This window comes from Cebidichthys violaceus, unplaced genomic scaffold (assembly GCF_023349555.1).
Source record: "Cebidichthys violaceus isolate CVI_PGR_0920_01 unplaced genomic scaffold, fCebVio1.0.p SCAF_13, whole genome shotgun sequence".
Classification (NCBI taxonomy): domain Eukaryota; kingdom Metazoa; phylum Chordata; class Actinopteri; order Perciformes; family Stichaeidae; genus Cebidichthys; species Cebidichthys violaceus.
In genome coordinates this window covers 9548084-9575628 of record NW_027176296.1, presented here as the reverse complement: position 1 = coordinate 9575628, position 27545 = coordinate 9548084, and the positions used below count along the sequence as shown (strand labels likewise).

Genomic DNA, 27545 nt, shown 5'->3' with positions numbered 1-27545 from the left:
AGCAAACATAAGCAGACAAAGTGCACTCCAAAGCCATGACAAACAGAAATGACACCCATACGTCAGGACATGAAACATAGCCGTGATAGAGCAAAGCCCGCAGGTCAAGAAGCAGCAGTCTGTCTTCATTTAAAGGACAGTGGAAACTCTTCTGGGGACAGCAGAGTACACAATTTTGACAAAGAGGACGAGGTGGTTTGAAAGATGAGTGAAAAAGGCTAAAATAGCCATCTTGAAACAAAGTGAAAGGCTGTGACACTGTTGTTGTGCTGCCCAGACATCCATTCACATACCACACTTTTACCCCAAACCCCTGACGAGATCATTATTCAGTTTTCATACAAACCTAGACTGGCAAATTAACATTGAGTAAATTAACAATACCAATTAACATTGGTAAAGTTAGGAGAGCAAATGTGGCTTGTAGATAGTGGTAAATTATTGTGTGTACCAGTTGTGTAAAAAGTGTATAATGGAAAACAAACAAGAAACGTTGAGATTGATAGGTCATTATTGATCTTGGAAACATAATTTTACAAAATCAATATTGCCACATGGTCAACTCAGTAGCTGTTATCGAGCTTTAGATGTCATAATATCTTCTTCAACAGATTTTGACATAGTCCAGGATTCAACAGATACCTCATAATATATATACTGTATATAACTATTCTCTGTTGGGTGCTTTTGGAGATGAGACTTTTAACCTCTTGATGTTTACAAGCGATTTTTGGAATTTCCCCTCGCAAAGTGTATTATTTATAAACCTATTTGTACAAATTCTTAAATGGCAAGGTCGGTTGTTTAAAGAGCTGTATCTATATATTGGAAACACAGAACCACTTTGTGCGACAGAGGGCGGGAGAGAGCTTCAAATCTAACTATCACGTCTTGCAACTTGCTGCTGAATTAATTATATCTGTTTGCCGCATGCTGCTGTATAAAACATAATTTGAAGTCACCAGTAAGTGACTTAAAATCCCCCCACCATCTAAACGTCACATTTAAAGCCTATATTTCGACCTAATCGGTCGATTGTTTTTAGTAGCAATGATGTCAACATTTCCGATGGCACGTGAAGGCAGCAAACGTGGAATCCTAATTGGAGTCAGACTTTCAGCACGAGGAGTGGCTTGTTCAACTTCTGCTTCCCGAGACCACGGAGTCATCTTCCTACCAGATGGTCGAGTGAGTAGTTCAGTGAACAACTGAGTGAAACGATTAGTTGGGAACATTTTAAACTGGTGGACATATTTACTGAGGCTGAAGCCATGTTTGTGGAGTGTTCGCGGACGTCAGTTTGAGGTAGGTGAAATGAACACCTGAAAAGTTTATTTTTAGTGCTGTCGCGCTCCATTTCTTGTTAAAGCGTAAACACTTTAACGTTAGGCTACGCAGTGAGGAAAATAAGCTTTCTTTAAGTTCTTACTCGGTTTTGTCTTTATATTAACAGACTGAATCGTCTTCCCACAAGTTTTCTGCCGTTTAACGAGTGAGGCAAGCATGTGGTGGCATGTTCCTACTGAACTGACTAACGTTAATTTCCAGCTTCGTAGTGACGTTGTGTCATTTACCAAACAGCCATCACCATGAAGGATGTGTCACCATGGGACTGAACTGGAAATAAGTTGACTAACTTGCAGCTTCCATCATTTTACTTTAACAAAAAAACGTAACGACGTGACAAGTATTAAAATTATTCTTTTATTTTCTGATCAAATATTTAGTGATTTTTCAAGATGTGCATTACAAATTTACCAAAAGTTACAGTGAAAAACAGGACACAAAAAATAATATATATATATATATATATATATATATATATATATATATATATATATATATATATATATATATATATATATATATTACTAATAGTGATAATAAATATTATTATGAAATTAAATATAACGTTAAATATATTCTCATTAAAATGACAGCATCTTTTCTCTACTTTTACATTTGTATGTATATTCTTTCATTTCTTGATCAAGCACACATTATTCTAGAAAGGATATTATTACATAGTATACAGCCTTCAGTGATGATGTTGCAGCCACATTTACTATTTTAACTTTTGCTTATGACCTCTTTCCCCACACAGGTTTATAGGGTTGAGTCTCTAATGATGGTTCCTTCAAATTAAGTTTTCTTCAAAAGGAAATCTGGTTTGCACTTTAGAGAGCGCCCCTTAGTTGGACAGGAATCGGTTAGGGTGTATTCATATTGAAATGGTTATGGTTAGCATATGTGACTAGCATATGTGACTAAATGATGACACAGAGCTTCCAAAGAGCTGTTTTATACTTGCATAACTTTTCAATTGTAGCTTTCCACACAAGTGAATACAAATCTGCTAAAGAAAGTCAAGTAACAGCATTTCTAATGTTGCAGGTGTTTGTACAGACTCTTTGCTGTGTCATTTTTTACAATTATAAAATGAGTGCAATGCCAGCTCTTTGTGTGGTGGGAAAAACAGAGCTCCCTTGGCTAACACTCACTCACTCACTCACTCACTCACTCACTCACTCACTCACTCACTCACTCACTCACACTCTTGTCGGGGTTCTCTGTCTTTGTTATCTTGATGAAGAGCTGTGATTTAAACTTTAAAAAAAAAAACTTGTGACTGGCAACTAATTGCTCTCACTTCATTTGTAAAATTCCCACACATCATTCCTCTCAGCATCTCAGAGATCTACACTAGTAATAGTCAAACTTAACAGATATGTTAACACTAAATTTACATCGATATAGATCAAATTAAAAGTGAGAGAACACGCATTTGGTACTTTCTCTTGCTGTTTTGTTCTTACAACAGGAAGATCTCAGTTCCTGTTGAATTTGTCCTTCAGTGCTTCTTGATTTTAGAAGCTATTGTACAATACTTTGTGGTTAGAGGCCCTGAAAATTAACTGGGGAAATGTAACAGCAGCTTGGCCCAGTGTTACTGATATTCCTTTTGTTTATCAATATTTTTCAGTGCAAAGCTTTACTGTGCATTTAGCAGCATATGATACCTTTCTTCTTCTTTACCCTGATAGCTGTAGCTGCTACCCACATTTCAAACACTACAGAAAAAAAAATGATGTAAAACATGCAGACAGGGTCAAAAAGTTAAGTTATCATTTGAAAAAATGTCACAAAGGGCTAAGCGACTTTGAACATGGTGTGATTCCAGACTCTGTAGTTGATGCATCAGAAAAGTGCTGCAGCCTTGGGCAGTTTGTGCACTATGCTGTCTAGAGTTAACAGGATGATGCAACCAACAAAAATGATGCAGTCAGCTTGAGGTGTTTGGGTGAAAACGCTTCAGTCAGTGAATGAGGTCATAGGTTAATAGGCTCATTCAAGCCAATTGGGAGGCAAATACGAAGAGCACAGCTCAATGCAACAGTATGTGCAGAAAGATAAACAACACAAAAACAGCTCACAGTGAGCACATGATCACCTTATTTGCACACAATCTGCACCACAGAGCATGTTGAATGCCACTGTGTAGCTTAGCATTGTTGCTGATGAGCATTTTTCAAATGGAAATTCCAGCAAAATAGCCATCTGATAATGTGGCCACAATATTGTTTCTGTATTTAACTTATTTATTGTTAAAGTGACATATTACATCTTAAAGAAATATGAGGGAAAAGTTGCTGGTATTGCCTCCAAAAAATGCTGGCAACTGACGATTGCTGCAACTAATGATTATTTTCATCATCGATTAGTCTGTAAATTATTTTCTCGATTCATCTTTCATCTTCAGATGTTTTTGTTTAAAAGTAATTAAAATAGTTTGTTTACCAGAGCATTAGTCATCATTCGCTGTCATAGGAGACTAAGAAAACCTGAGAATATTCACATTTTACAAACTGAAACCAATTCATTTATGTTGTTTTTGCTAAGAAAGTTACTAAATTAAATGATAAAGTATCAGAATTGCTGCCAAAACATTTTCTGTTGATCCATTAATCTATAATTGACTTATAATTTCTGCTCTAGAACTGACAGCTTCTACATTTATGGCAACTTAACAATCAATGAATAGATTTAAACCATAGAGCATTGTTCATGCAAGTGCTTTTCCATCTGCGTCCAAAAAAGACTTGTGTTGAACGAATGAATGAAATAAGATGTTTCTGGTGGGCAGACATGATGATGTGTGCCAGTGAGTGTTTACTCTTACTTCCCAGTTTCAAGTTAAGAGGTGGGACAAAGATAGTATTGTATGACAGCTGAAGTCTTGCGCTGTCTTTCGGAAACCATGCACGGCAGTGTTCAGCCTTTCCCGGAGACGAGTCATTGTCAGTCTCCAGATTTTTTTCAACCCCTTCACCGTAGCGGTTGACAGGGATCCATCATGTGGCTCAGTCTGGCTCTTGTTAGGACTTCCAGGCTGACTGTCATGTATGACAGCGTTTCTCTGCACTGTGTGCAGGACAGGGAGCATTTACTTCATGTCCGCCAGAGGTATGCTGCATATCTAGTGTCACATTAACCGTATCTTTCTGAACGCAAAATGATCTGTTTTCATTGCTTAGTATCTAAAGAAAGTTACATATTGTTGTGCTTCATATTCTGTAATACAAGCTTTAATGCTTTAACTTTGATTATTCACCTCATAATATTGGTTATGGATTAGAGCTGAAACAATTCATCAATATTATTCGATATATGTCGAAATTATTCTTCTGGGGAAATGTGTATTTTATTATTTTGTACATTAAAAAAAGAATATCAGGCGTAACTAGTTAATCAGTTTGTTTTTGTTTATATTTACAGATGTGTGTGTGTCCCCACATAGATGGGGGGGGGGGGGGGGGGGGGGCAGTAAACACAGTTTTTCTGTGGCAGTAACATGACACCTTATTGACAATTTGATGAAGGATGCTGAGCAGACCCCAGGAGGTCCTTGCTAACCCTGATGTAAATATTTCATAGCATGACTGAAATAATTGTGAGAATAAGCACCTGAGTGCAGGCTATTTTGTCATCGTAGGGTCGATAGACATACTGTATATTGCATCACCCCACAGTAATGTCAGGCATCACACACAAGCCTTTTCAAGTCAAATTATTTTCATCTAAATGAATTCCACTCTGTGTCAATAACCTGCGGGCTCGACAGTTCTCTGTTACTGAATACAATCTGATAACCAGATACTTGCTGATCTAGTCTTGAGTACTAATGGCCAAAATCTTCTATCACATAGGAGAGGTGTGTGTGCGTGTGCGTGCGTGCGTGCGTGCGTGTGTGTGCGTGCGTGCGTGCGTGCGTGCGTGCGTGCGTGCGTGTGTGTGTGTGTGTGTGTGTGTGTGTGTGTGTGTGTGTGTGTGTGTGTGCGCGCGCGCCAACAAACAACCCTAGAGCAGCTGCATTAAAGGTGACTGTGCTCTGAGTTGCTCTTAAATAAATCTAATATCGTATCTGATCGTACATCCTGCCCGATCGGCACTGCACATGTGCAAACTAGTACTAGACACCCGTGGTGAAACACTCTTGTGTACCCTATTTTTTCACTGATAATGCTACGTTGTGAACAACAAATTTCTGTTGAAATGGGCAGGAGGAGTGCTAGCTATGTTAGCTGCTGGTGGGCAGCACAGTCTTGCTTGGGTAAATAAAGAAGCTAATAGCTGTTAACATAAGTTTCATTGAGTAACATTATGATGCGTTCAAGGCCATTGAATAACGTTGGTATTTTGCTACGGTAAATTATAACTTTATCATGATGTGATCAAATGTAGTTTTTGGCAGAGGAAGCAACTTAAATGTAACTTGGGTTTTTGTAATGCTGAGGCACTATATTGTTTCTTCCCCTAGAAGATGCAGACAGGTGGATTTCTCTTGAACGACTACAGCTGAGTTACAAGAAGCTTTGGAGGGATCGGTGGGATTTGCCCCAAGAAATCATTGAGAATAATAGAAATCCATCAACAAATAGTGCATCTCATTAAAACTTATATAACATTATTTGTGACCGGTCGGAAGGAAAATTCCTATCCATGCTGCCTGCCGCTGAATGATTATTTCTTGGAGTGTTGAGCAAATAGCCTTAGGGTTGACTGGAGCCACTTAAAGTGGCTATAATTACCACTGAGATCTGGCCTAATTGGAAGTGACACACAGCATCGGGTGGCTTAGAGTTGCAGGTTACCGATGGCTAAGTCATAGAGAAATACGACAATCAGCTAAATTATTCTCTCTTTGTTCTTTTCTGCTTAATAACAGTCTGGTGTTAATCTGTGCTCGCTTAAACCAAAGGTTTCTAGCCCCAGCTCCTGACCATTAAGGTCACTGTGAACGCTGAGCGGATTAAGTCCTTTTGTTTTGCTGTTAACACGAGTTAGCAGAGCGCTTTGAGGGACAGCAGCAGATCCAAAGGGAGCCGCATTTCCTTTATTTATATGAAATTGGGACGGTGTGGCTGCGTGCGTTATGTGTTTGCACGTGAAGGAAGAGAAGGTGAATGGTGTTGTGCTGGAAGAGCTGTGTTTGCTCCAGAGAGTGATCGGGAAACGTGAAATGTCCGTCGTGTCAAACTGTCTTGAGTGCATCAGAATGGGGAGAGGCAACAGGTATGTGGGCCCGGGCATTGATATGTCACTTTGCATTGACTCAAGGTAATGAATTGTTCTGTTAGATGTCAGGAAGCATGTTAATCTAGACAAGGGAAAAAAAAAATTCTGTTTTATAACTTTAAATAATACTCATGTCAGATTCATCTCTACATTTAGGAACATGCCTGGATAAACTATCATGGAAAACATGTCCAAGGAATTTCTTTAAACGACACTCATTTTTTATTCTGTAGAGCTATAAAACATTTTCTTTTATACAAGTTCATGACATTTCTGTGTCAACTCTCCGTTTTGAAAAAGGATCCCTGCTGTCAAGACAAGATGTAATACTTCTGTCCTTACCACCAAGGTGTATTTAAGTAGTACCAGTAAATATAGATGATGAATCTTCTAAGTTTAGAAAGCAGTAAGTTAAGGCAGCATAATATTGAATTGAAATTTGTCACAATTGGTCATTAATACGTTGAGAGGACAGTATAATAAATAAATAAATAAATGGCTCATGCAGGAAATACAGCATGGTTTGTCCTATTTGTTTGGTACGGCAGACCTTAACCCCAAACTTAACCATCAGTTTCCTCAAGCGTTGTGTTGGGGGGTTAGGAGACATACTGGGAGGAAGTGCGGTCTGTCAAGGAGCCTTAATTTTGAGTGTTTCAGGGGAGCTAGCTGTCTAACCCATACTTGTTTTGACGAGAGATATCGAAAAAACAAGTTAAGTCATAAACCTGTAATTATTCAAATGAAAATTGATGGTGGCAAATGTAATTTGATTTCATATGATATGCAATACAATCAAATTATACCTCAAAACTCAACTTAACATATTTAATTTCTGTACGCTTACTGTAGAAGAAAAGCGATTTAATTCAGTTTGTAGACATAAAACTCTAAATAGGTCTGATTACAGAAAGGAAAGTAATTGTTTCATCTAAGTTCCGGGTGCTTCAACTGGAACCAATTACATTCAGCTCTTGAAGTTGTACCTTGAAACTGCATCCTGCAAATGAAGCAAATGCTGGATGTCCTGTGCATGACTAGATTTGTTTTACAACCTCATGATGTAATCCTATGGATTCACTCCTATTGCTTTTTTTTTTTTTTTTTTTTCTCTCTCTCAATACTGGCAGTTTGATGTTGATGAAAACGGATGATCTTGTTTTTTTAGGAAGGGTGTGGAGACCATTCAAAGGTAGTCATTATCACAGATATGAGTTTATTTTGTGTTCATGGTTAGATGTAAGGCACATTTTCATTCCTGGGTCATTTTTTAGGCCCACAACAGTTCTATTTTGGATTTATAGTTCTTGTCTGTGACTCCACATGGTCTGGACTTCTCTCTGCTCAACATTTGGTATTTCTGTATCTATATAGTTGCTTAAAATTGCTGATTAGAAGTCAATTCATTGATAAGTTGATCGACAGAACATTAATTAATTAGATAAAGGTTTTAATAATTGTCGTTGTAAGTTGTCAGACAAACATTCAGTGGTTCTTGCAGCCGCTCTATGTGCAACACATGAGAGGGTTCTTGCATCTATGTCTATAAATTTACGATATTAATTTGTAATTGTAGATTTGAAAAATGTTTATCCCAGTTCAGCCCTGACGATGTCCATTAACAGCTCCACCTGCACTACGAATTCTAGTATTCAAGCTGTTTTATCTCAAATATTGTATCAATGTTCAAAGTAATAAGTACGGTAAACCTTCTTCTGGGTATACTAATGTAAAGTAGGGGTATTAATTAAGTTCCTGATGCTTATGTAGCATGAATTATTTCCAAAATGTCTTGAGTTTTGGACATAGAGTTCACATTGTTTTCTCACAGAGATCCCACTTCCCTGCAGGATGGAGTCTTCATGTCTGGACCTGGCTCTGGAAGGCGAGCGGCTCTGTAAGGCGGGTGACTATCGTGCCGGTGTGTCCTTCTTTGAGTCTGCCATCCAGGTTGGAACAGAGGACCTTCAAATCCTTAGTGCCATCTACAGCCAACTTGGCAATGCCTACTTTCACCTACAAGAGTACAACAAAGCCCTGGAGTACCATCGCCATGACCTCACACTTACTAGGTAAACACTTTCACAACCGTAATAATTCCTTTGAAACCATATCCTCCTTTTTAACCCTTCCTATGGATCGGACAACCTTGAGAAATACCTGGATTTCATGATGATGTAATATTCAACCGTGTAAACTAGTTTTAAACGTGAGGATTTTAGGGTCCAACTCTCTAACAATATAATCTGAACAACGCTACAGCATTTTAGATCCCCATCTCCCCCTCCATGATTTAAATTTCTAGACTCCATCTCCACTGTAAACTACTTTCTTGCCTGTTGTGTTTTTGTACTTGTACATTTGAGTCATCCATTAATATTCCAGTCTAAACATTTCCCAATGTTTTTTTTTTCCTTTTGAAATCCCAGAACAATTGGAGATGAACTTGGTGAGGCAAAAGCCAGTGGCAACCTTGGGAACACATTAAAGCTTTTAGGGCGGTATGATGAAGCAGTGGTTTGTTCCCAAAGACATTTGGATATCACCAGAGCCATGTATGACAAGGTGGGTCATATTTTAGTGACATTTTAGAACTACAACAATGAAGTTATTTAGTTGAAGTTGAAACCTTTCTTTAGTCCTTTCAGCTTAATAAACTGACAATGGATGGCATTTTACTGTTCTGTAATTGATAAGTTCAGTCAATGACTAAAAGGCCCATTTGCTTTGATTAGTATGAATGGATCCAAATTTAATTTCAATCAATACCACACGACTTGCTCAGCAGCCAAAGAACATTTTTGGCATGCGTGATGACGGCGAAGTGTCGACGCAGCAACATCTAGAATAGTTTGCCAGCCCACATGCAAACACACGCAGGTCTGGTGTCAGTTTATTTTAAGTATATAATTACAGCTCTGGTCACTCTTGTTTCCGTCTGTGAAAATCTGGTGTGCGTGCTGTAGGTTGGGCAGGCTCGAGCGCTGTATAATTTCGGGAACGTTTACCACGCCAAGGGCAAGAGCATCTGCTGGACTGGAGCCGAGCCAGGAGAGTTCCCAGAGGAGGCCAAGATAGCCCTGAGGAAAGCTTCACAGTACTACGAGTGAGTTGGTATCACCAAAATATTTGTTGTTTTGCATTTATTTTAAAAGTCCTGAGGAATGACTTCATTCCTCAGACCAAGACCTTGACTGCAAAGTCACAGGTTTGTTCCTCACAATAAACAGTGTTAGTTTTAGTTTGTGTCATGCCAAACATCTGGCCCAACCCACATGGGATTACAAGGAAATGGCCTTTTTTTTTATACAAATCATGCATCTTCAGGTAATACTCACACAAAAAAAGAGTGGAAGAAGTTACATTATAAATATTTGTATGTTCTTTCAAATAATGTGGAACAATTCCAAATTACCTGCAGTGAGATGAGCTACCTACAGTTTTTTTTCTGATAAATGCCTTTTTCCCTCATCTCTAGTAAATGGCTAATTTAAATGTTTCATATGAACAGTCAACTCAATTGTTGTGCATCAGCCATATTTACAAAATCAGTATCTGTAAGTTGCAAAATACCAGATCTCAGCTTGGCAAATATAGCGTTTTTCTTTTTAAATAAATAATGTACACCATAATTCTCAGTACCATATTCATATTTTATCATCAGCCCCACTGCTCTACTTTTTGTAAATTTTCCAGCCAAATTCCTCCAGTGTGTGTGTGTGTGTGTGTGTATATATATATATATATATATATATATATATATATATATATATATATATATATATATATATATATATATATATATATATATATAAAATGTTGAGTGTTAGAGTTCAGTCTTGAACATGGAAATAGTATTTTGACAAAATCATCTCAAGTCAAGGTCCACTTTTGAAACCAAGTCTGAGATAACAGGTGGTGGTACTTTAAACTACGTACTGGCCCCTTAACTCACTGAAATGTACTAACATTATTTTGTCACGGGTATATATACTATCAGGCCTCGTTAATTAATTAAAAGGAACCTAAAGTAAAGGATTGTTTCTGTTGGGAGTGCTCGTAGTGGCCTGAAAAATCATCCTGAAAACACCTTTTCTATGAAAACTAAGCAATCAAAAAGCCTCACTGTGTTTCTTTGTTGTTGTTGTTGTTTACAAAGAGCAAACCTGTGCCTGGTGAAGGACTTAGGCGATCGGGCGGCCCAAGGTCGTACCCATGGTAACCTTGGCAACACATACTATCTTCTGGGTGACTTTGACAAGGCTGCAGCTGCACATGAAAAGGTAAACGGCAAACATGTGTGTTTTCAGTGTCTGCTACAAATCACCTGCTTCAAGTTGGCTTTGTTCCCTGTATTTTTAAAGGCAATCAACATTAGTAGATATTGGACACATTTTGTTAAAGAAACAGTGTGAGAATTACTTGCATCTAGTGGTGAGGATGCAGATTACAACAATTTATCCCTCACCCCTCTCTTTCCAAGCGTGTCAGAGAACTATGGTGGCCTTAAGATAGGAAGAAGTATCTGTAGGACTTTATTACTACTAGGAGCTATGCTTATCAATACTCTTCTTCATGACTAAATAATTGCTTGTAAAAACTAATAAATTCAGAACAGGATTTGAAGTTATTTATGATTTAGAAATAACTAAATGTTATGTTAAATGTTGTTTCCAGAGCAGTGACAGTAACGTAAAAATGTGAAAGGTTCTCACCAGAGCCAGTGTTCGGTTTGTCCGTTCTGGGCTGCTGTAGAAACAGGACTCTGTGAAAGAGGACCCGCTGCCTGCATAGATATAAATGGCTTTTTTCTAAGTTAACAAAAACATAATTTTACATAGTTATGCATATTAAATTAAATTTTTTTTTTTTTTACAGTTAATCCCTCTCCATGTTACACACTGTTCTTTGAAGAGGATGTAGAAGTCTTTATCCACATACCTTTTTTTTTCCTTCGACCTCATGATTGTAAAGGATGTGTCCATCTTGTTTTTCTTGTAATCTGAGTAATGTGCACCCTACTCTTTGTCCTGTTGGCAGCGGCTGCTCATCGCTAAAGAGTTCGGGGATAAGTCTGCTGAGAGGAGGGCCCACTGTAACCTTGGCAATGCTCACATATTCCTCAGCCAGTTTGAAGTGGCGGCTGGTCATTACAAGTGAGTAAACAAGTAAGGCTGGAGGCCTTCCTCACATCGTCATGGTCTTTGATAGATATCTTCATCATATGCGGACAAAACGTGCGCTTATGGAGCTAAAGCCAGGTCAAAAGTTTTGATCGTTTGAAAAAAAAAAAAAAAAATGAACAATACAGCAATGTATTCAAAATAAAAATAAGTGAATGAAAATTGTTTTTGGGTTGAATATCATTTTGATTCAGTTCTGGAATTTTTTTTAATACCTTTTTTTTCACTTTCATATATGTATTTTGATATTTGAGGTCTTATATTTTTCAGTTTCAGATTTTATATTTTCAGATTCAAATCTTTTTATTTTTTCGGATTCAAATCGTTTTTTCACTTTCAGATTGTTTTTTTTCAGTTCAGACTTTTGACCCTGATCTAGTGTGGGGGGCGTGGCATCAATTGAGAGGGGCGTGTCATCATGAGTGACAGCATAACAAAGAAAGCTGAGGACCGTCCTCAATCACGTTGCCTTCAGGTAACGTGGGCACCACGTGAATTATGAATTACGACCGATTTGCACATCTGGACCGCTATGAGCTTCCACCAGAGTTTCCTCTGGCTTCACCCTGCCCAGGCATAGTTCACCATCTTTGGTGACGTGCAAATCGGTCGTCCGACCTGGGTATAGGGGCGAAAGACTAATCGAACCAGTAGCTGGTTCCCTCCGAAGTTTCTTTCAGGATAGATGGCGCTCAGAGTTTTTTTCCCTACTGCATTCACGTGAATATGGTGTATAAAAAGTGTTGAATCATAATTCTTGTGGTGCCCACGTTACCTGAAGGCAACGTGGTTGAAGACGGTCCTCAGCCTTCTTTGTTATGCCGTCACTCATGATGACACGCCCCTCTCAGTTCATGCCACGCCCCCACACTAGATCAGGGTCAAAAGTCTGAACTGGAAAAAAACGATCTGAAAGTGAAAAAAGATTTGAAACCGAAAAATATAAGACCTCAAATATCAAAATATATATGAAAGTGAAAAATAAAAAATAAAAAATCCAGAACTGAATCAAAATGATCCCAAAAAAACTTAATTTACTTATTTTTATTTTGAATACATTGCTGTATTTTTCAATATTCAAGACCACAACTTGAAGTTTCAGTTTACATTTTTTTTTTTTTTTTTTTTTCAAATGATCAAAACTTTTGACCTGGATTTTTGCTCCATATGCACCAATATCATTTTTTTTTAGCTCAGTCCTGATCCTGAAATACTTTTTCATTTTCTTTAATTTAATAAATTGGTGATAACATACTATAATGTAGTTGTAAGCAGATATGTCTTTGTTAATGTAATTTATCAGCAGGTATAACTCCTCCTGTGGGCATTCATAAGTGGAGGCTGCTGTATTAACAGAAAATGAAGGATAATATAGTTTAAGTTAGAATATAAAATACATCTTCACAGTTGAAGTTTGCTGACAAATACTGTAAATGAATAAACACTTGATGATTTATGATTGTTTTATTTAAGAAGCGTCAGTGCACATTAATTAACATGAGCCACCATTTAAATGTACCAGATTCAGCCGTGCAGGCTAATTTCCCTGGGAGGTTGATGGTATTAAACGAAAACCCACAAGAGCACATAAGCACAGACCCATAAATACGTAAGCACAATTAAATGCACATAAGAACAAAACCATAAGCACAATTAAATGTGCATAAGCACACAAGGAAATAAGAATGTCCTTAAATCTGCTTGCAAGTACTTGAAAAGTGTTACTGTTTTGGTTATATAAAGACAATGTTTTGAATACAATACAGTCATTTATAACAACCACAGACCTGCACAGACATGTAGTTGTTCAGAAGCCAGTTGATTACATTCCAACGTGTTAATCCAGTATTTTCTTCATATAGAAGGCCTTGGGAAATTGCAACAAAGAAAGTAGCAGATAACCATCATTCTCCTGCTCCCACCCTAGACATTCTTTGACCGTCTTCCTCCTCTTCTGTTTCGCCCTCAGGAGGACTCTGCAGCTGGCCAGGCTTTTGAAGGACAAAGCTGTGGAGGCTCAGGCCTGTTACAGTCTGGGCAACACATACACACTACTGCAAGACTATGAGAGAGCCATTGATTACCACCTCAAACATCTGGTCATTGCTCAGGACCTCAATGACAGGTATCGCAAATCAAAGCCATTTGTTGTCAGCTTTCTGCCAAACTGTCTTTGAAGTGTAATGAGAACATACAGTTTCAATGTGGAGGGGCCTCTGAACCTGCCAACACCCATAAAGCTACAATTAAATGGCAAAACACTGAAAAGTAGGGATTTAATGTCATTAACACGTGAGTTGCCAGAAAAGATGCAAATGGATCTTTTGTAAACTCTTTACTCTTTTATAGATTACATTTTAAATTAGCTCCTCATCAACTAATTTCTACATTAAAAGGCCGATCAAAAAATGTGTCAGCATGCAGACATGGTTAAACCTTTTTTTTTTTTCTTCACCGCACAGATAAAGTCAGTGTAAAGGCTTTTCCTCTATAACAGCTCTGCTAACAAAGCAATGCTGTTGCTCTTATCTTGGGAGTACCTCTCTATTTCTAAAGTCTGAGGAATAGGAACCAAGATTTCTCGTAGTATAAACTTGCACAGCCACATTGTCATTTAAGCTATGTAAAATGTATAAATGAAATGTAATAGGAGGGATGGAGAGAGAGTTCAAATTCTGTGATTATTGGTTTTGAAGATGTCCCTTTACTCATACAAATATTCTTCCCATAAGTAGAAACCTAGGTCTTCTTGAACAAAGTAATACACATTTATACCCTCTGTGAAATGTGTGCACATACATGAGATTAAATTTACTCAAAATATGGACTTGTTCATTTTAAACTGTACCAGCTCATGTTAAGATCAGGTTTTGGGGATTGTACTGCTTGAAAGTTTGATGCCCTTCCCATTGTTGCGTAATCTCAGCTAAAGTTGATCAGCCTGTTTCCCTGTGTCTTGCTGCAGAGTCGGTGAAGGACGAGCATACTGGAGTCTAGGAAATGCCCACACCGCCCTGGGGAATCATCAGCAAGCCATGTACTTTGCTGAGAAACATCTGGAAATTGCCAGAGAGGTAACTGTTTACTGTTTACCTCCTCCCTCAGGGTACAATCAGTAGCTGCCATCAGGCCACACACCCCTCTAGTGGTTGCATGGGGAACGGCAGAGAATAATGTATTTTTCGTATAAGCAGCGTTTGTATGTATACATTCATTAAGGATTATTTCAGACAAACAAACTGCAAAGCCAGTGTAAAAATGAATTACTTAACAATAGTTTATTTTGTCTTTGTTTTGTAGTCATATGCTTACATTAGCTTTGATGTTGCAGACTGGAGACAAAAGCGGCGAGGTGACAGCCAGGATGAACTTGTCGGACCTACGGATGGTCGTAGGCCTGAAGTCCAACATTCACCCAAACATCTTCCGTAACTCCAACACTAATAGCTCTGCGCTGCCAGTGAGCTACCAGGGTTACCCCGGCCTCCAAGGTAAATTTGCACTCCCCAGGAAAGCATGTCATTTTCACAGCACTCCTGTTGATGCACTTGTGTGTACACTGTCCTACCTACATGAACGTAAACAATGCAGTAAACTCCACAGGGTATCTTTTAAAACAGTTTTCCTGTAGTTGTGAAAGTGATGGATAAATATTAAGTGGCCACGCTATTGAGTTTTGTATCTTTTTTTTCAGGGGTCAAGTCTTCAGTAAGGATAAGAGACAGTGCAGAGAACCTTGGACTGAGTCCAACTCCTGACAAAAATCAAACTGGGGATTCATCTGCACATCCAGTATGTATGAATATGTGCTTAGCTTGAAACACAAAAAATGTCTTAATTGCAAGATGAATTAAGTCAGCCTTGTGCTTCTGCTTCAGGAACATGTGGGCCAACATGAGAAGAAACCTCTGTTCTTGTCATGTAAAATTATAATACATTTTCCTTTTCCCCCCCCAAGAACCTGTTCACCCCACCCATAGTGTTACCATTAAACCTCTGACATGAATCTGTCAGTGATGATCAATTCAAACTGTCAATCCCTTTGATTCTTATTTGAATGTACAGGACTGGGAAGAGGATGTATTCCCTGGATCTTCAAAAAACAACACAATCAAAGCTTCTACAAAGCTCTTCCTCTTCCATCGTCTGAAAAGCAAGAAGCAGAAGAACCCCAAATCCTCTAAAGACCAGCATGAAAACCCTACCGAGCACTCGGCTCCTGAGCTGGAAGCACCGGTGTCTCCTAAGGTATTTCTAAATATACTAGATTATCCTGCTTACTCATAACATCCATGGAATCCACAAGATGAGCAATGATGATTCACACTCTAGACAAATTTAGAAGTGAAACATGTATCCTATGACACAGGCTAACAGATTTGTTCCACTTACGTTCAGACTAGATGAGGAAATGTTTCTGAGCAGCAATGTGGCATTGTTTTTGACTCGTGTTCCAAAACAATATCAGACTCCAGTTTGTGTGAAAAAATAGTCCAGTTGCGTCAATTTCAAAACTGATAGTTAATGAAAATGCCTTTTGTAATACAAACCATACAGTGGTGTCAAAAATGCATCGTAAAAGTGCTTTGCAAGAGAACAAACTTATTACTTTTAAAAACTCTACAACTTGTGTTTTGCAGAATGATAAACTATGAAACTCCAGCTTTTACTTTTTTCCAATTTGAAAGTTTGTTTTTCATTTGATTTTATTTAAAATCTTCCTGAAAGTATAACAGCACTGATGTAGCAAATATTTGTTTCATCAATAATTAAAATAGGGCCCATCACAATTCCCCAGTGTTAGAAAGTCTATCAACTATTTTGAAGAATCTCAATACGTTGACATTGTTTGAGCCCAAAACTAAAAGTTGCTTCTGTAAGAGGAGTAGAAGTGACCGTTTGTTCATGCGGTTAACCCTTACTTTCCTCTATTTTGATTGTTTTCATTAAACGCCTGCCTGCGGACCAATAATCTGAAGCCTTGTTCTAATATTAAATCTATTTGTTTTGTTTTTTAACTCTCTAGCCTGGATCACGGGACACGATTGGAGAGGATGGCTTTTTCGACCTCCTCTCTCGTTTCCAGGGCAGCAGAATGGACGACCAAAGGTGCTCCCCACTGGATGGCCAGAGCCATCTCACTGCTCCTTCCTCTCCCTCCTCCACCCCACCTGTAGCTGAAAGGAAATGTGAGTCAGCCCCTTGTGTTCACACCATATGTAATAGTACAGTAATACAGTTATTTGTACTCTATGAAAAAGTAATTTTTTTATTAAACTATATTTGTCCTTCATTAAAGACGAGCCAATTAATCATATTTAGAGTCTGCCTTGGTGGCAAATCATTTTGCTCCTATGGTGTGAATGCAGCATGTGTCCTTTGTGTTAAATGTTGTGCAATCCTTTGTGTTTGTGTCAAAGAAAATCTGTGATGTCATCCTTCACTAAGCAAAGTAGCTTCTCTGGACCTTTCCATTTACTTTTGGCCCATCTTCAAAATATTGTTGCACTCCTTTTGTAATGGTCATAAATCCAAGCTTATCACAGCATTAATTGGACATTTCTTATAACAAGCCTATGAGTGTGATGCTCAAAAGACGGATTTTGGTTGGCGCATTTCTTTTACTTTCCTGGAATAACTGTATCCCAGAAACATCTCATTCTTCTGAAACTCTTTTTTTTTTCCTTCTACAAATCAGAATGAAATGCTGGTTAGATGAGTAAAAAGGCCCAACTTACGGTTACCAGCACAATTGTAACGCACCATACACCATTTGTTCCAAATCACACCCAGATAATAAGTACCTCTGTTTCTAGCTATTTCGGAGTGCGAAACACCGTTGCAGGATCCTGGTCATTTCCTGGAGCAGCTGGCCAGCTCCCAGGCCCGTCGGCTGGACGACCAACGAGTCAGCCTGAGCCGTTTTCCTGGCTTACGACTCAGCACCTCCAACCCGCCTCATACACCCTCCACCTCCAGCACAGATCAAGTCCCCCCACAAGGTAACCAAATACTGCTGATTTTTGGTCATCTCCATCACTACTCACTTCGTGGCTAATACTGATTTCTTCTCCCAGCCCCGATCTCCAGCACAAATACGGCTCACATACCCTCCCTGTACAGTCAACTCGAGGCCAGCGCTGAGCAGCCTGAAGGGGATGACGTCTTCTTCGACATGCTAGTTAAGTGCCAGGTGAGAAAAAGAAACCCAGCATGTTGCCTGCTGCCCAAGCATACAGTATTTCACATTACAGATATAATGGACAGTAATTTCTTTTTTTTAAAATACCTTTCTAAATTTTAAGAGAGTTAAACTAAACTACATTGTTTAATAATTTTGGGGAGAAAGAGCTAATTCATTAAAAGCCAAATAAATACAAACTTTATTCTCTATGCATCTTTAATTGTGTACTGACTAAAATCATATTTAGTACCACATTATATGGTTCTTTCTAGAAAACTTCTTAAATGATTGAGCTATATCCTTTTCAGACACTTTTTTGAAAGTTGTAGATGCTATTTTGGAGAGAGTTCAATACATTTGTTTTTTCGTTTACAGAGTGGGATGGTATATACACAAAGTTAATTTGAAGGCAATTTCTACATTTCAGGAGCACTGGCCCTAAAAAAACCCACCTTGGTGCTTTGGTATTTATTGATCACACCCAAATAAGCAGATTTATTTCCTCTCAAATACTTGCATTTGTACATTGTATTTACATAGTATAAACATCTAAGAGACCTATTCATTTTACGTGGCTACTCGTGCATCAGCTCATATAACTGCACTCACAGCTGTCTCTTGTCAATGCTTTAGGGCTCCCGACTGAACGACCAGAGGTGTGCCGCTCCGCCTTCTAAAACTAAGGGACCAACCGTTCCAGATGAAGATTTTTTCAGTCTCATCCTGCGTTCCCAGTCCAACAGGATGGAGGAGCAGCGAGTCCTGCCGCCTCCTGGCGTAACCCAATCAAAACCAGACTGACTCCTTGAGTGAAAAATCACTTAGGATACAAGATGAAGTAACCAAGCTTCCTTTTTTTTTTTTTTTTTTTTAAATCAAGTTGGGTTTTTTTGCAATCGAACATTATGAAACTGGTTACTGCGACTGTAAACAGGAATTTAGGTGTTCAAGACGTACGGACTTGTTTTAAGATGTCTGACAGCATCTCCTGGTAGTCATCACCTTTTTTGTGGTGCCCCATGCTGGGTGTTTTAATCAAAGACCTCTACCAATGGCGTCTGCATCAAGCCAATCACACAAACTGGGTTGTGTTGTCTGGACTAAAGGCACTCAATGACATAAGCCAAACTGAAGGGATTTTTGCTTTATGATGATGGACAAAAAAGACAATATATGAACCTATCTTAAGCAAATTGGAACATTGCAATGCATATTCTGCTCATTTGCTATTCCATTAAGTCTTTAAGAGCAGTACATCTTGGCTTGATCTTATCAACAATAACTGTATAAAATCTTCTCTTGGGAAATAAAGGTCCACCGCTACTACTGCAGTAGTGACTATTTGAGCCATTTAAAGTATCTATCGGCCTCCCAATATTGCTTCTCAAGACCTGTATGGGCGGAGTTATTGCCATGACCAGAAATGGAAATTTTATTTTTTGCAATGTTTTACAAGGAATTAATGGGAGGGAAAAAATGCAATTTTGTATTGGAACCTTCTCTTCACAATAGAGAAATAAAATCTTGTGTGTTTACAGTTAACTCATTTAGTCAACCTTGATTTATTATCTTCAGTGTACAACATTGGGATCCTTCCAAATGTCATGCTTTAAACTTAAGTGTAACAATCTACATATCAGTATAAATAAGTATATTTAAAAGTGCTCTGTGCATCATATAGACCAGACTTCATTAGTGTCTCAAACTGTCTTTTCAGCACTGAAAAACTGCTCCTTCACATGTAATCAATCGCCTGAGCAAACCAGTAGCATGTTAAAAAAAAGTATATAACGGGCTATACTGTTTAAACTATGACAGTTTAATGACTCCACATTAAACGCCTGCTATGCCTCTGAAGTCAGCCTGTTATGATGCTTCCTGCACCTGAAAGGAGAAAATAGCTCAGTTTAGTCCAGCAACTACATAGAGTATTAAAAAAGTACTTTGGCACACTGTGCTTGCATACAGTTTAATTGGTGCTGATAAGAAATATCCAAAATGGTTGACATTACCGCGTTAGAAAGCAAATGGTGCCAACAATATTAGACTACAAAAGGGCCAGTGGGAGCTGCGATTGACCTACCTGGTAATGCAGCAGTCCAAGAAGCAGCCTTTGTTCTTGTCAAGTCTATACACTCCAGAATTTGGCAGATCTTTACACCCTGACATGAATTTTTGCAGCTCTGATGTCAGGTTTCCACTCTGCTGCTGCTAAATGAGTAGCAAAAAGTGACCGTTAATAGTTTGCTATAACTGCGAGTAAAATATTACTCTTCTCCGAATAACCTGCATACAAAGCATCCTTCACATTAGGTAGGGAAAATAAAAATAGTGGGTTACAAATATCTAAAACTAGTAAACATCACCTTAATGGTGTCATAGGTGTCGGTGATGATGGTGATGAATAGGCTGAGGATCATGTAGATAAAGAGTGAAACGAAGCTATAGAGGTAGACCCTGCTGAAGATCCACACCAGGCTGCTCTTCTGCTTCATGTTCTTAAAGGTGGGGTACATGTCGTCTCCGTTGATTAGGGAGAACAGACACTCTGACACCGTATTCAAGGTGCGAAACTAAAACAAAAAGGTCAAAGAGAAGGAAGGGTATTACTTGTGTCTGTTATGATTAACCAGTGATGGAAGAAGTATCCATTTCTTTTACCTGGACAAAAATTACAGTACCACAGTTAACTTAAGCAAAGTATGAGTACCATCCAAGATGGTACCAAAAGTACTCATTATGCACAATAATCATTCCTCATAATAATCTGTATTGGATTATAATCAATGATGCATTCATGTGTGAATTATTTTAATGTTGCAGATGGTGAAGGGTGTTCATTTTAACAAATGTATGTACTGCTGCATAGCTGTAATTTCTAACCCTCAGGGTATAAAGTATCATACAAGTACCTTAAAATAGAATTTAAGTAAATGTACTTGGTTACATTCCACCACTGTGATTAGCTACTGAAATGAGAAGAACCTGGATTGAAAATGTTTTCTGGTTTGGATTTTTTTAAATCCAGCAGACTTCTCTTTGTATTGTGTAAACAAGCTTTACCTTCTCATGATATGGGCCAAGGACAATCCAGCCACAGAAGCAGTAACTCAGGTAGATTATTCCAGCACAGCAGATGAAACGGATTACATTTGGGAAAGCTGCCCTCAGAGTCAGGATGAGAATCTGAAAATGGCCACGGACAACAGATAGCAAAAAGATCAGTAAAGTATCTGGAATGCCACACACAAGACTGTAGCTTCTCTTAACAATTTAACGGTAAAAGAGCAAAGATGATGAGTGTAACCGTTGCATTTGCATTGTGTATTGTAAACCATGTGGCATTGGTATTGTTGAATTATTGCATTGCATGTGATGCCCATAAACAAACCTAATGAACATGTGTTGTAAATGAATGGCCTGGTCTTACATTATACTTCTTAAAGTATCCCATGTAGCGGATGACCCCGATCCAGACAAACATGGTACCGGTCCCAAGGAAGATGCTGCAGACATCATAACTAGTGAGGACCTTAAAGAAAAAATGTGACAAATAGACTGAAGGAATACACATGAGTACACGCACAGTGTAGACAGCTTCTAATATTCTCATAATGTAATATTGCAAAACAATTGACATGGATCAACCTCAGTCATACTGTGTATAGAATACCCCCATTACCTTAGTTTGGATCTCTATCTTGAGAATGGAGCCAATGATGGTCAATGTGTCGCTAACGACAATGAGGATGTACCAACCATTCAAAAACTCCAACTTGTCTGACCATGGGACTTGTTTACCACCATGGTTCTTGCAGTAGAGTGTGTACTCCTGTTTACAACACAATGAAATACAGGTAGTTTTACCGTTAATATGTGTAAAGAAGTTCTTGATAGATATTTGTGACCAATTCTTTGTTAAATATTAAATGAAGATTTAAGTAACGCACCTAAGCCCACATTTGAGGTACTTTTACTTTACTTAAGTATTTCAATTTCATGTCACTTCGTAATTCTACTTCACTACAATTCAGAGAAAAACATTGTACTTTTGACTCAATTACATTTATTTGACAGCTGTAGTTACTATACCAACATTTTTCATATAAAATATATGAGAATATAGTGCATTGTCATGTCAGAAAAATCATAGTATGCCATAAAAAAAACATACAAATGTCATAATAAAGTGACATAAAAAAAGCATACTATACTATATAGTATGTTATAAAAGTTTCATACAATGTTATGTATAAAATGTCTTATATGGTTAGTCATAAAAATTGTAACAAAGGCAAGGTGTAATAAGGCATGAAAAAAAATCCAAATAGTATACCACAAGATTCCATGGTTTGGTGTGATATACAACGTCAAAGAAAGTCATAATATGTCATTTAAAGTCATAGTATATTTTGCAATGAAAAAGTACAAAAAAATGTAATAAAGTATGATATGAAAATGTAAAGTACAATTAAAATGCCATATAAATTATAAAAAATATTAAAAAAAAAAAAGAATAATAGAACACAGAAATGTTAAAACATGTGAATAAATGTCACAAAAATGTGTCATAAAAAATATATATAGTATAGTAAGCCCTAGAAAAGTATTTAGTCTATAGTTTAGTATGCCACAAAAAGTCAGCTTGGTAAGTCATAAAAATGTCATACTATAGTATTTCATATTAATGTCAGTATAGTATGACTTGGAAAAGCATTAGCATATCAAAAATGTCAGAGTATAGCATTAAGAGTCATAATAGTTTTCCATATAGAAGTTATAATATAGATAGTTATAAAATTATAGAAGTATAGAATGTTATAGTAGAAATTATAGCGAAAGTATGAACTATGTTCTGAGACAGTTATTTGTTTTTAAAGAGTCATTGATTTGCAAAAAGGAATGACTTAAAATCGTACTGAATGACTAATCCAACCAACGCTAGCCCTTTGTTTGAATTAATTAATCTCAGCAGTGTGTCCATTTTCCTTTTAATTAGAACCAAATTGCATAGTTCTTTCCAGGAACCTTTAGATGAATTTACAGTTACATATTACTTCCTTTCCAGGAAATTATAAGAACTGTAACAATAAAGTGTTCCCAAATTAGCTACATCTCAAACAACTACAACAGTAAAATGTTACTTACACATGTATCATCAGCAATAACAATCGTTTAGTAAGTTAAGTGTTTATCATGTATTAACTCTTAATAATGCTTTTACTTAATTCAGTATTGAGGGGTGTGTTAAAGGTTTTTGGCATTGGCTTACCTCCACTTTATAAATACAGTACTATAATGAAGAGATATGTATCAGACAATCATATCTTTCTTACATCTGAGCTAATAAACTACAGAGTGTAAAAACAAACATTCTTGCTGTGTTTTATGGTCAGTTCAATTAACTTACAAGCTGCAGTTGAATCCCATTGATCACTGAGCGTGTGCAGAGGGCAAAGGAGGTGATGCACGTTATAATGATGAGGCAGTCAAACAGCACAGTCAGGTATATGTTTCTAGCAGCTGAGGGAACAGAGAGATTAAAATGACTCACCTGAAAAAGACGCACATCTTCAAACAGATTGTGTGAGCCTCAAGCTAAGAGAGCAGCCTTAATGAGTCCCAGGACATGAGCTTAAAGCAAGATGATTTTGTACATAGTTTAGCTCAGCAAACTTACATGCTCCAGTTACTTTCCAGTCTCTGCATTCATTGATGTCTACATCGTTTTCCAGGTCAACCTTTATCCTGCCGCTGTGCGCTTGGTTGTTGAAAGTTATCTGTTAACCAGAGTCATGTTTAAGGGAGAAAATATAGTTTTAGAAAAGGACTACATCCTTAAAGTCAAACCAAACTAAACATTCACTTTCCACGCCCTTAAGATAACATTTTACTATGTTCATAGCAGGCACTGTGTGCAAAATGACTTATTTAAAAAGACTGCTAAAATGTGTGTCCTCGGGTAGTTTCATTAAATAAACAAGTTTCACACCGTCTCTTTTCATTTGACCTCCTATCTGTGCTGTGTGAACGGGGTGCAGTGTCACAAGGAATCAGTCACCGTTATGGCAGCAATGAAGTGATCAGATGTGTCAAATCATTGCTTTTGGAAGACAAAGTCTGATGTGATCCCATTTATTGAACCATGAAGACAAGTCAAATGACTTACAATAACAGTAAAGTCGTAGCAGTCTGGCAGCTCTCGATGTCTCACCGTCTGTAAATTGATGGCCTTAAGAACAAATGTGATCTTGACAGAAATCATCCTGGAAGACAGAGCTGATGCATTAACTGAGGAGTTTCACATACTATATAAAAACGAGAGGAGAAGACTTTAATTAAATGTTATGTGCAAACCTTTTGAAATGCAATTCAAAACGTGGAAGTGAGGGATGATACATCGGATAAACGTTAAAGCACTCTGTTAGATGCCAAAAGAAAAAGTCACAAAAGAAAAAGCAACTAAATTCATTAAACCTGGTTAAGTATTGTGTTTTTCCATGCATAAGTCAAACAATCATGCATACATACCAGTTTTCACTTGGGCATCAATTTCAAAGGTCTCATTGCCCGGGTAGATGGTACCGTTTCTGTAGAACTCCTGACACACTGACAGGGGGTTGTACAGAGTACCATTTTTCTCGTATTCATGATTGCCTACTGTGATGTTGTGCAGATGTCCATACTAGAAATTAACAATTCATATTTGTTATAACAGTTCAGGGTTAGATTTATGCAGTCAAAAATCTACAAAACAAAATGACAAGATTCAAATGACATGAACAAAGTTCAATCCCATGACGAGCTACATCTTGTCATGGGAGCTTGTTAAGCTCTTTGGTCACATAAGCAAATAGTTATATAATGCCAATAATGATTTACAATAACACAAAAGCAAAAGGAAAATGTGTCACATGAATCAAAATAAACTGACACAACCAACAAATAAAATCATGCCTTCTTGGTGTTCCTTACACGGAAGAAACTAAAAGTAAAGCTAGCCGTCAGTTACCTGTTCAAGGATGTAATCGATGTGATCATAAACATCAGCCTGTCTGTAAACAGCATACGTATCCATGCCTCCATCAACATAATCTTTCAAGAAGAGGTGCTTGAATGTCATCAGATTTTCCTCCTTGAACGTTACAACCATCTGGTTGCTCAGCCCAAAAGACACTAACTAAGATGAGGGGGTGAAAAAAAGACAATTGTTATCAGGCTGGTGAAGCAACACAATTAACATATGTTCATGTCATGTCTGAGATTTTTACCTGGATAGTAATAATGGCAATTTTGATGATTTGCAGGATGAGTTTCCATGGTTTTCGGCCACGAGCGTGGTACTTCTCACAGGGGTTCATGAAGTAATATTTGATCTTCCTTCTGAGACACCCCACATTGTCCAGCTCCTCCAGACACTGATGTTGGTGGTCCGCGCAGGGAGGGGAGCCATTTATGTCATGCACGTCATACAAGTCACTGGGCTCCTCCATATCTACCGTTAATAAAACATGGGTGACTTGCATTCAACATAAACTTACATTACAATAATACCAAGATCAATTTAATGTGAGGAAGAAATGCTAAATTGTTTTTAATTTACATGTTTGGACTTTAAAACAAAAGTGTAGTCTTGGTGGCACTAATAATCAAAACAACTTCACAACTAGGGTGTTTTATTTATGTGTACATCTGTAAAATATAAAGCAACCAAATACAATTGCCAGGGAATAAATCCTCTTTTTGAAGCTTATAATGTTAATTTTTTCTGTTTACACTGAGTCAGAGAGATTGTGATTCAACTCATATTTCTTGAGACTGTAGTGAGGGTGTTGTAGTGTTGGACTTCCTATTTAAGACCTAAAGGGAACAACACTAGATAGAATAGAAACACTTCCTACCATTATGAAATCCAACACACATGCTCTCCAAACTATGGTCTAAAAAAAAGGTTGAACACTTGATAGATAGATAGATAGATAGATAGATAGATAGATAGATAGATAGACAGATAGATAGATAGATAGATAGATAGATAGATAAATAGATAGATAGATAGTAACGTTATTGATCCCGCGAGGGTAAATTATTTAGTTGCAAGCAGCAATAGGTTCCAGAGCAGCAATAGGTTACAGTAAATGAGTACAGTAAATTGATAGTACGTAACGCTTCAAAAGTTTAAATAGACTGTACAGGTGCACATTTATTTCCTATGAGGAAAAGATGAACAAAAACAAAAAAAATACATATATGGCACAGGATTAATATGAAGCTCTAAAATGCTTTAGTTCTACTTAAGTTGTCTTTTCCCACATAGCGAATGGATGATCAAACTGTCTGTGAAAGAGTAAGGAAATGAAGTCAGGTGTTCCTACATTGTTGAACACAGCAGTTCACATTCTTGAACCTGATCAGCTTCCAGCTTAGGCAAACTATTAAATATGCATTACTTGTCGTGTAGACGTTACGATTATATCCCGTGGATCATATCGAACAGTGAACAGGAAATAAAAGAAATTTTAAATAAGCCGATAGTCTTACATTACTTACCAAAGTCGCGCAGCAGGTTAATCAACTTATTGCGTTCACCTGTGTCCAAAATGTCTTGGTCTAATAAACATTCATAAATTAGGCTATTCAAATTGTTGTTTGACTGTGAGAATCATGACTGAAGTAAACTGATTAAACTCGGTTGAACTTCCGAAGTGTGTGTCGTATGTTACCTTGTGGGCAAACTCCTCAAACAGGTAACTTCTTCTACGACGATGCAACGTCATTTTACTGCGAGGATCTTCTTCTTCTTCTTTTACTTTTTATGGCGGTTGGCAAACCGCTTTCGGGTGCATTACCGCCACCCACTAATCTGGAGTGTGGACTAAGGATAGTAATAATAAAAAATACATTATATTCATTAGTCTTGTTGACTGTAAATATTCTAAATATGTATCGCTAAAGCTTTTCTTTAGTACATTAATTATATTTTCCTCTCCCATCTCTCTTAGACCATTTTTCAAAACTTCTCTCGCTGACTCATACCTCTGACAAGACAATAAAACATGATCCACAGTTTCTTCTTCTTCACAAAATTCACACTTTCCATTATTATGCATTATTATGCTTTCCCATAACATACAGAACTGTTAAGACCGGTATGGCCATTCCTTAGTCTTGTCATAATCATCTCCTCTTTTCTATTTCGTCCACTAGATCCTGCACTCCCAACCAATGGTTTATTTTTAAACAGATATCTTCCTTTGCTCCCTTTATTCCATTCATTCTGCCATATCTTTTTGATTTGTCCCTTAATCACCACTTTAGCTTCTGACTTACTTATATTTACATTAACATTATTTCTCCCACTCTTCAAAGCCCTTTTTGCTGCTTTATCCGACTTCTCATTGCCATCAACTCCAACATGGGCAGGGACCCACACAAAATTAACCGCCATCTGCATTTAAAGGATTCTGAATAGTGATTGTTGTATTTCATACAGTAAATCCTCTCTGCTTCTGGAGTGGCAAAATTTCAAACTCGTTAGCATTGTACATGAGTCTGATGCAATTACCACTCTCTCTGGCCTGACGTACTATACCCACTGTAAG

The 27545-nt window shown here is 37.6% G+C and overlaps 2 protein-coding genes across 5 annotated transcripts; one reads left to right on the top strand and one right to left on the bottom strand.

Moving 5' to 3' along the window:
- The first annotated feature begins 1174 nt into the window (after nucleotides 1–1174).
- On the top strand, nucleotides 1175–19485 carry LOC137870432 (G-protein-signaling modulator 2-like). The gene is made up of 15 exons (XM_068707687.1): nucleotides 1175–1305; nucleotides 8427–8648; nucleotides 9006–9141; nucleotides 9543–9682; nucleotides 10736–10859; nucleotides 11617–11732; nucleotides 13729–13884; nucleotides 14725–14833; nucleotides 15091–15250; nucleotides 15454–15551; nucleotides 15825–16007; nucleotides 16786–16948; nucleotides 17576–17761; nucleotides 17837–17952; nucleotides 18577–19485. Exons 2-15 carry the CDS (start codon nucleotides 8428–8430, stop codon nucleotides 18742–18744), a joined length of 2076 nt encoding a protein of 691 aa, XP_068563788.1. The 5' UTR covers nucleotides 1175–1305; nucleotide 8427; the 3' UTR covers nucleotides 18745–19485.
- On the bottom strand, nucleotides 19486–26731 carry mcoln3b (mucolipin TRP cation channel 3b). 4 transcript variants are annotated; one of them, XM_068707691.1, is made up of 14 exons: nucleotides 26667–26731; nucleotides 25215–25438; nucleotides 24956–25123; nucleotides 24475–24628; nucleotides 24301–24364; nucleotides 24113–24209; nucleotides 23624–23723; nucleotides 23354–23466; nucleotides 21626–21775; nucleotides 21374–21475; nucleotides 21007–21129; nucleotides 20310–20516; nucleotides 20027–20154; nucleotides 19486–19827 (listed from the first exon to the last, which is right to left on the bottom strand). In XM_068707691.1, the coding sequence occupies exons 2-14, from the start codon at nucleotides 25434–25436 to the stop codon at nucleotides 19788–19790; spliced, it is 1668 nt and encodes a 555-aa protein (XP_068563792.1). In that variant the 5' UTR covers nucleotides 25437–25438; nucleotides 26667–26731; the 3' UTR covers nucleotides 19486–19787. The 4 variants fall into 4 exon arrangements, with proteins under 4 accessions (XP_068563792.1, XP_068563791.1, XP_068563789.1 ...); XM_068707690.1 differs by having other exon boundaries at nucleotides 26494–26698; XM_068707688.1 differs by lacking the exon at nucleotides 26667–26731 and having other exon boundaries at nucleotides 25215–26466.
- Nucleotides 26732–27545: the final 814 nt, after the last annotated feature.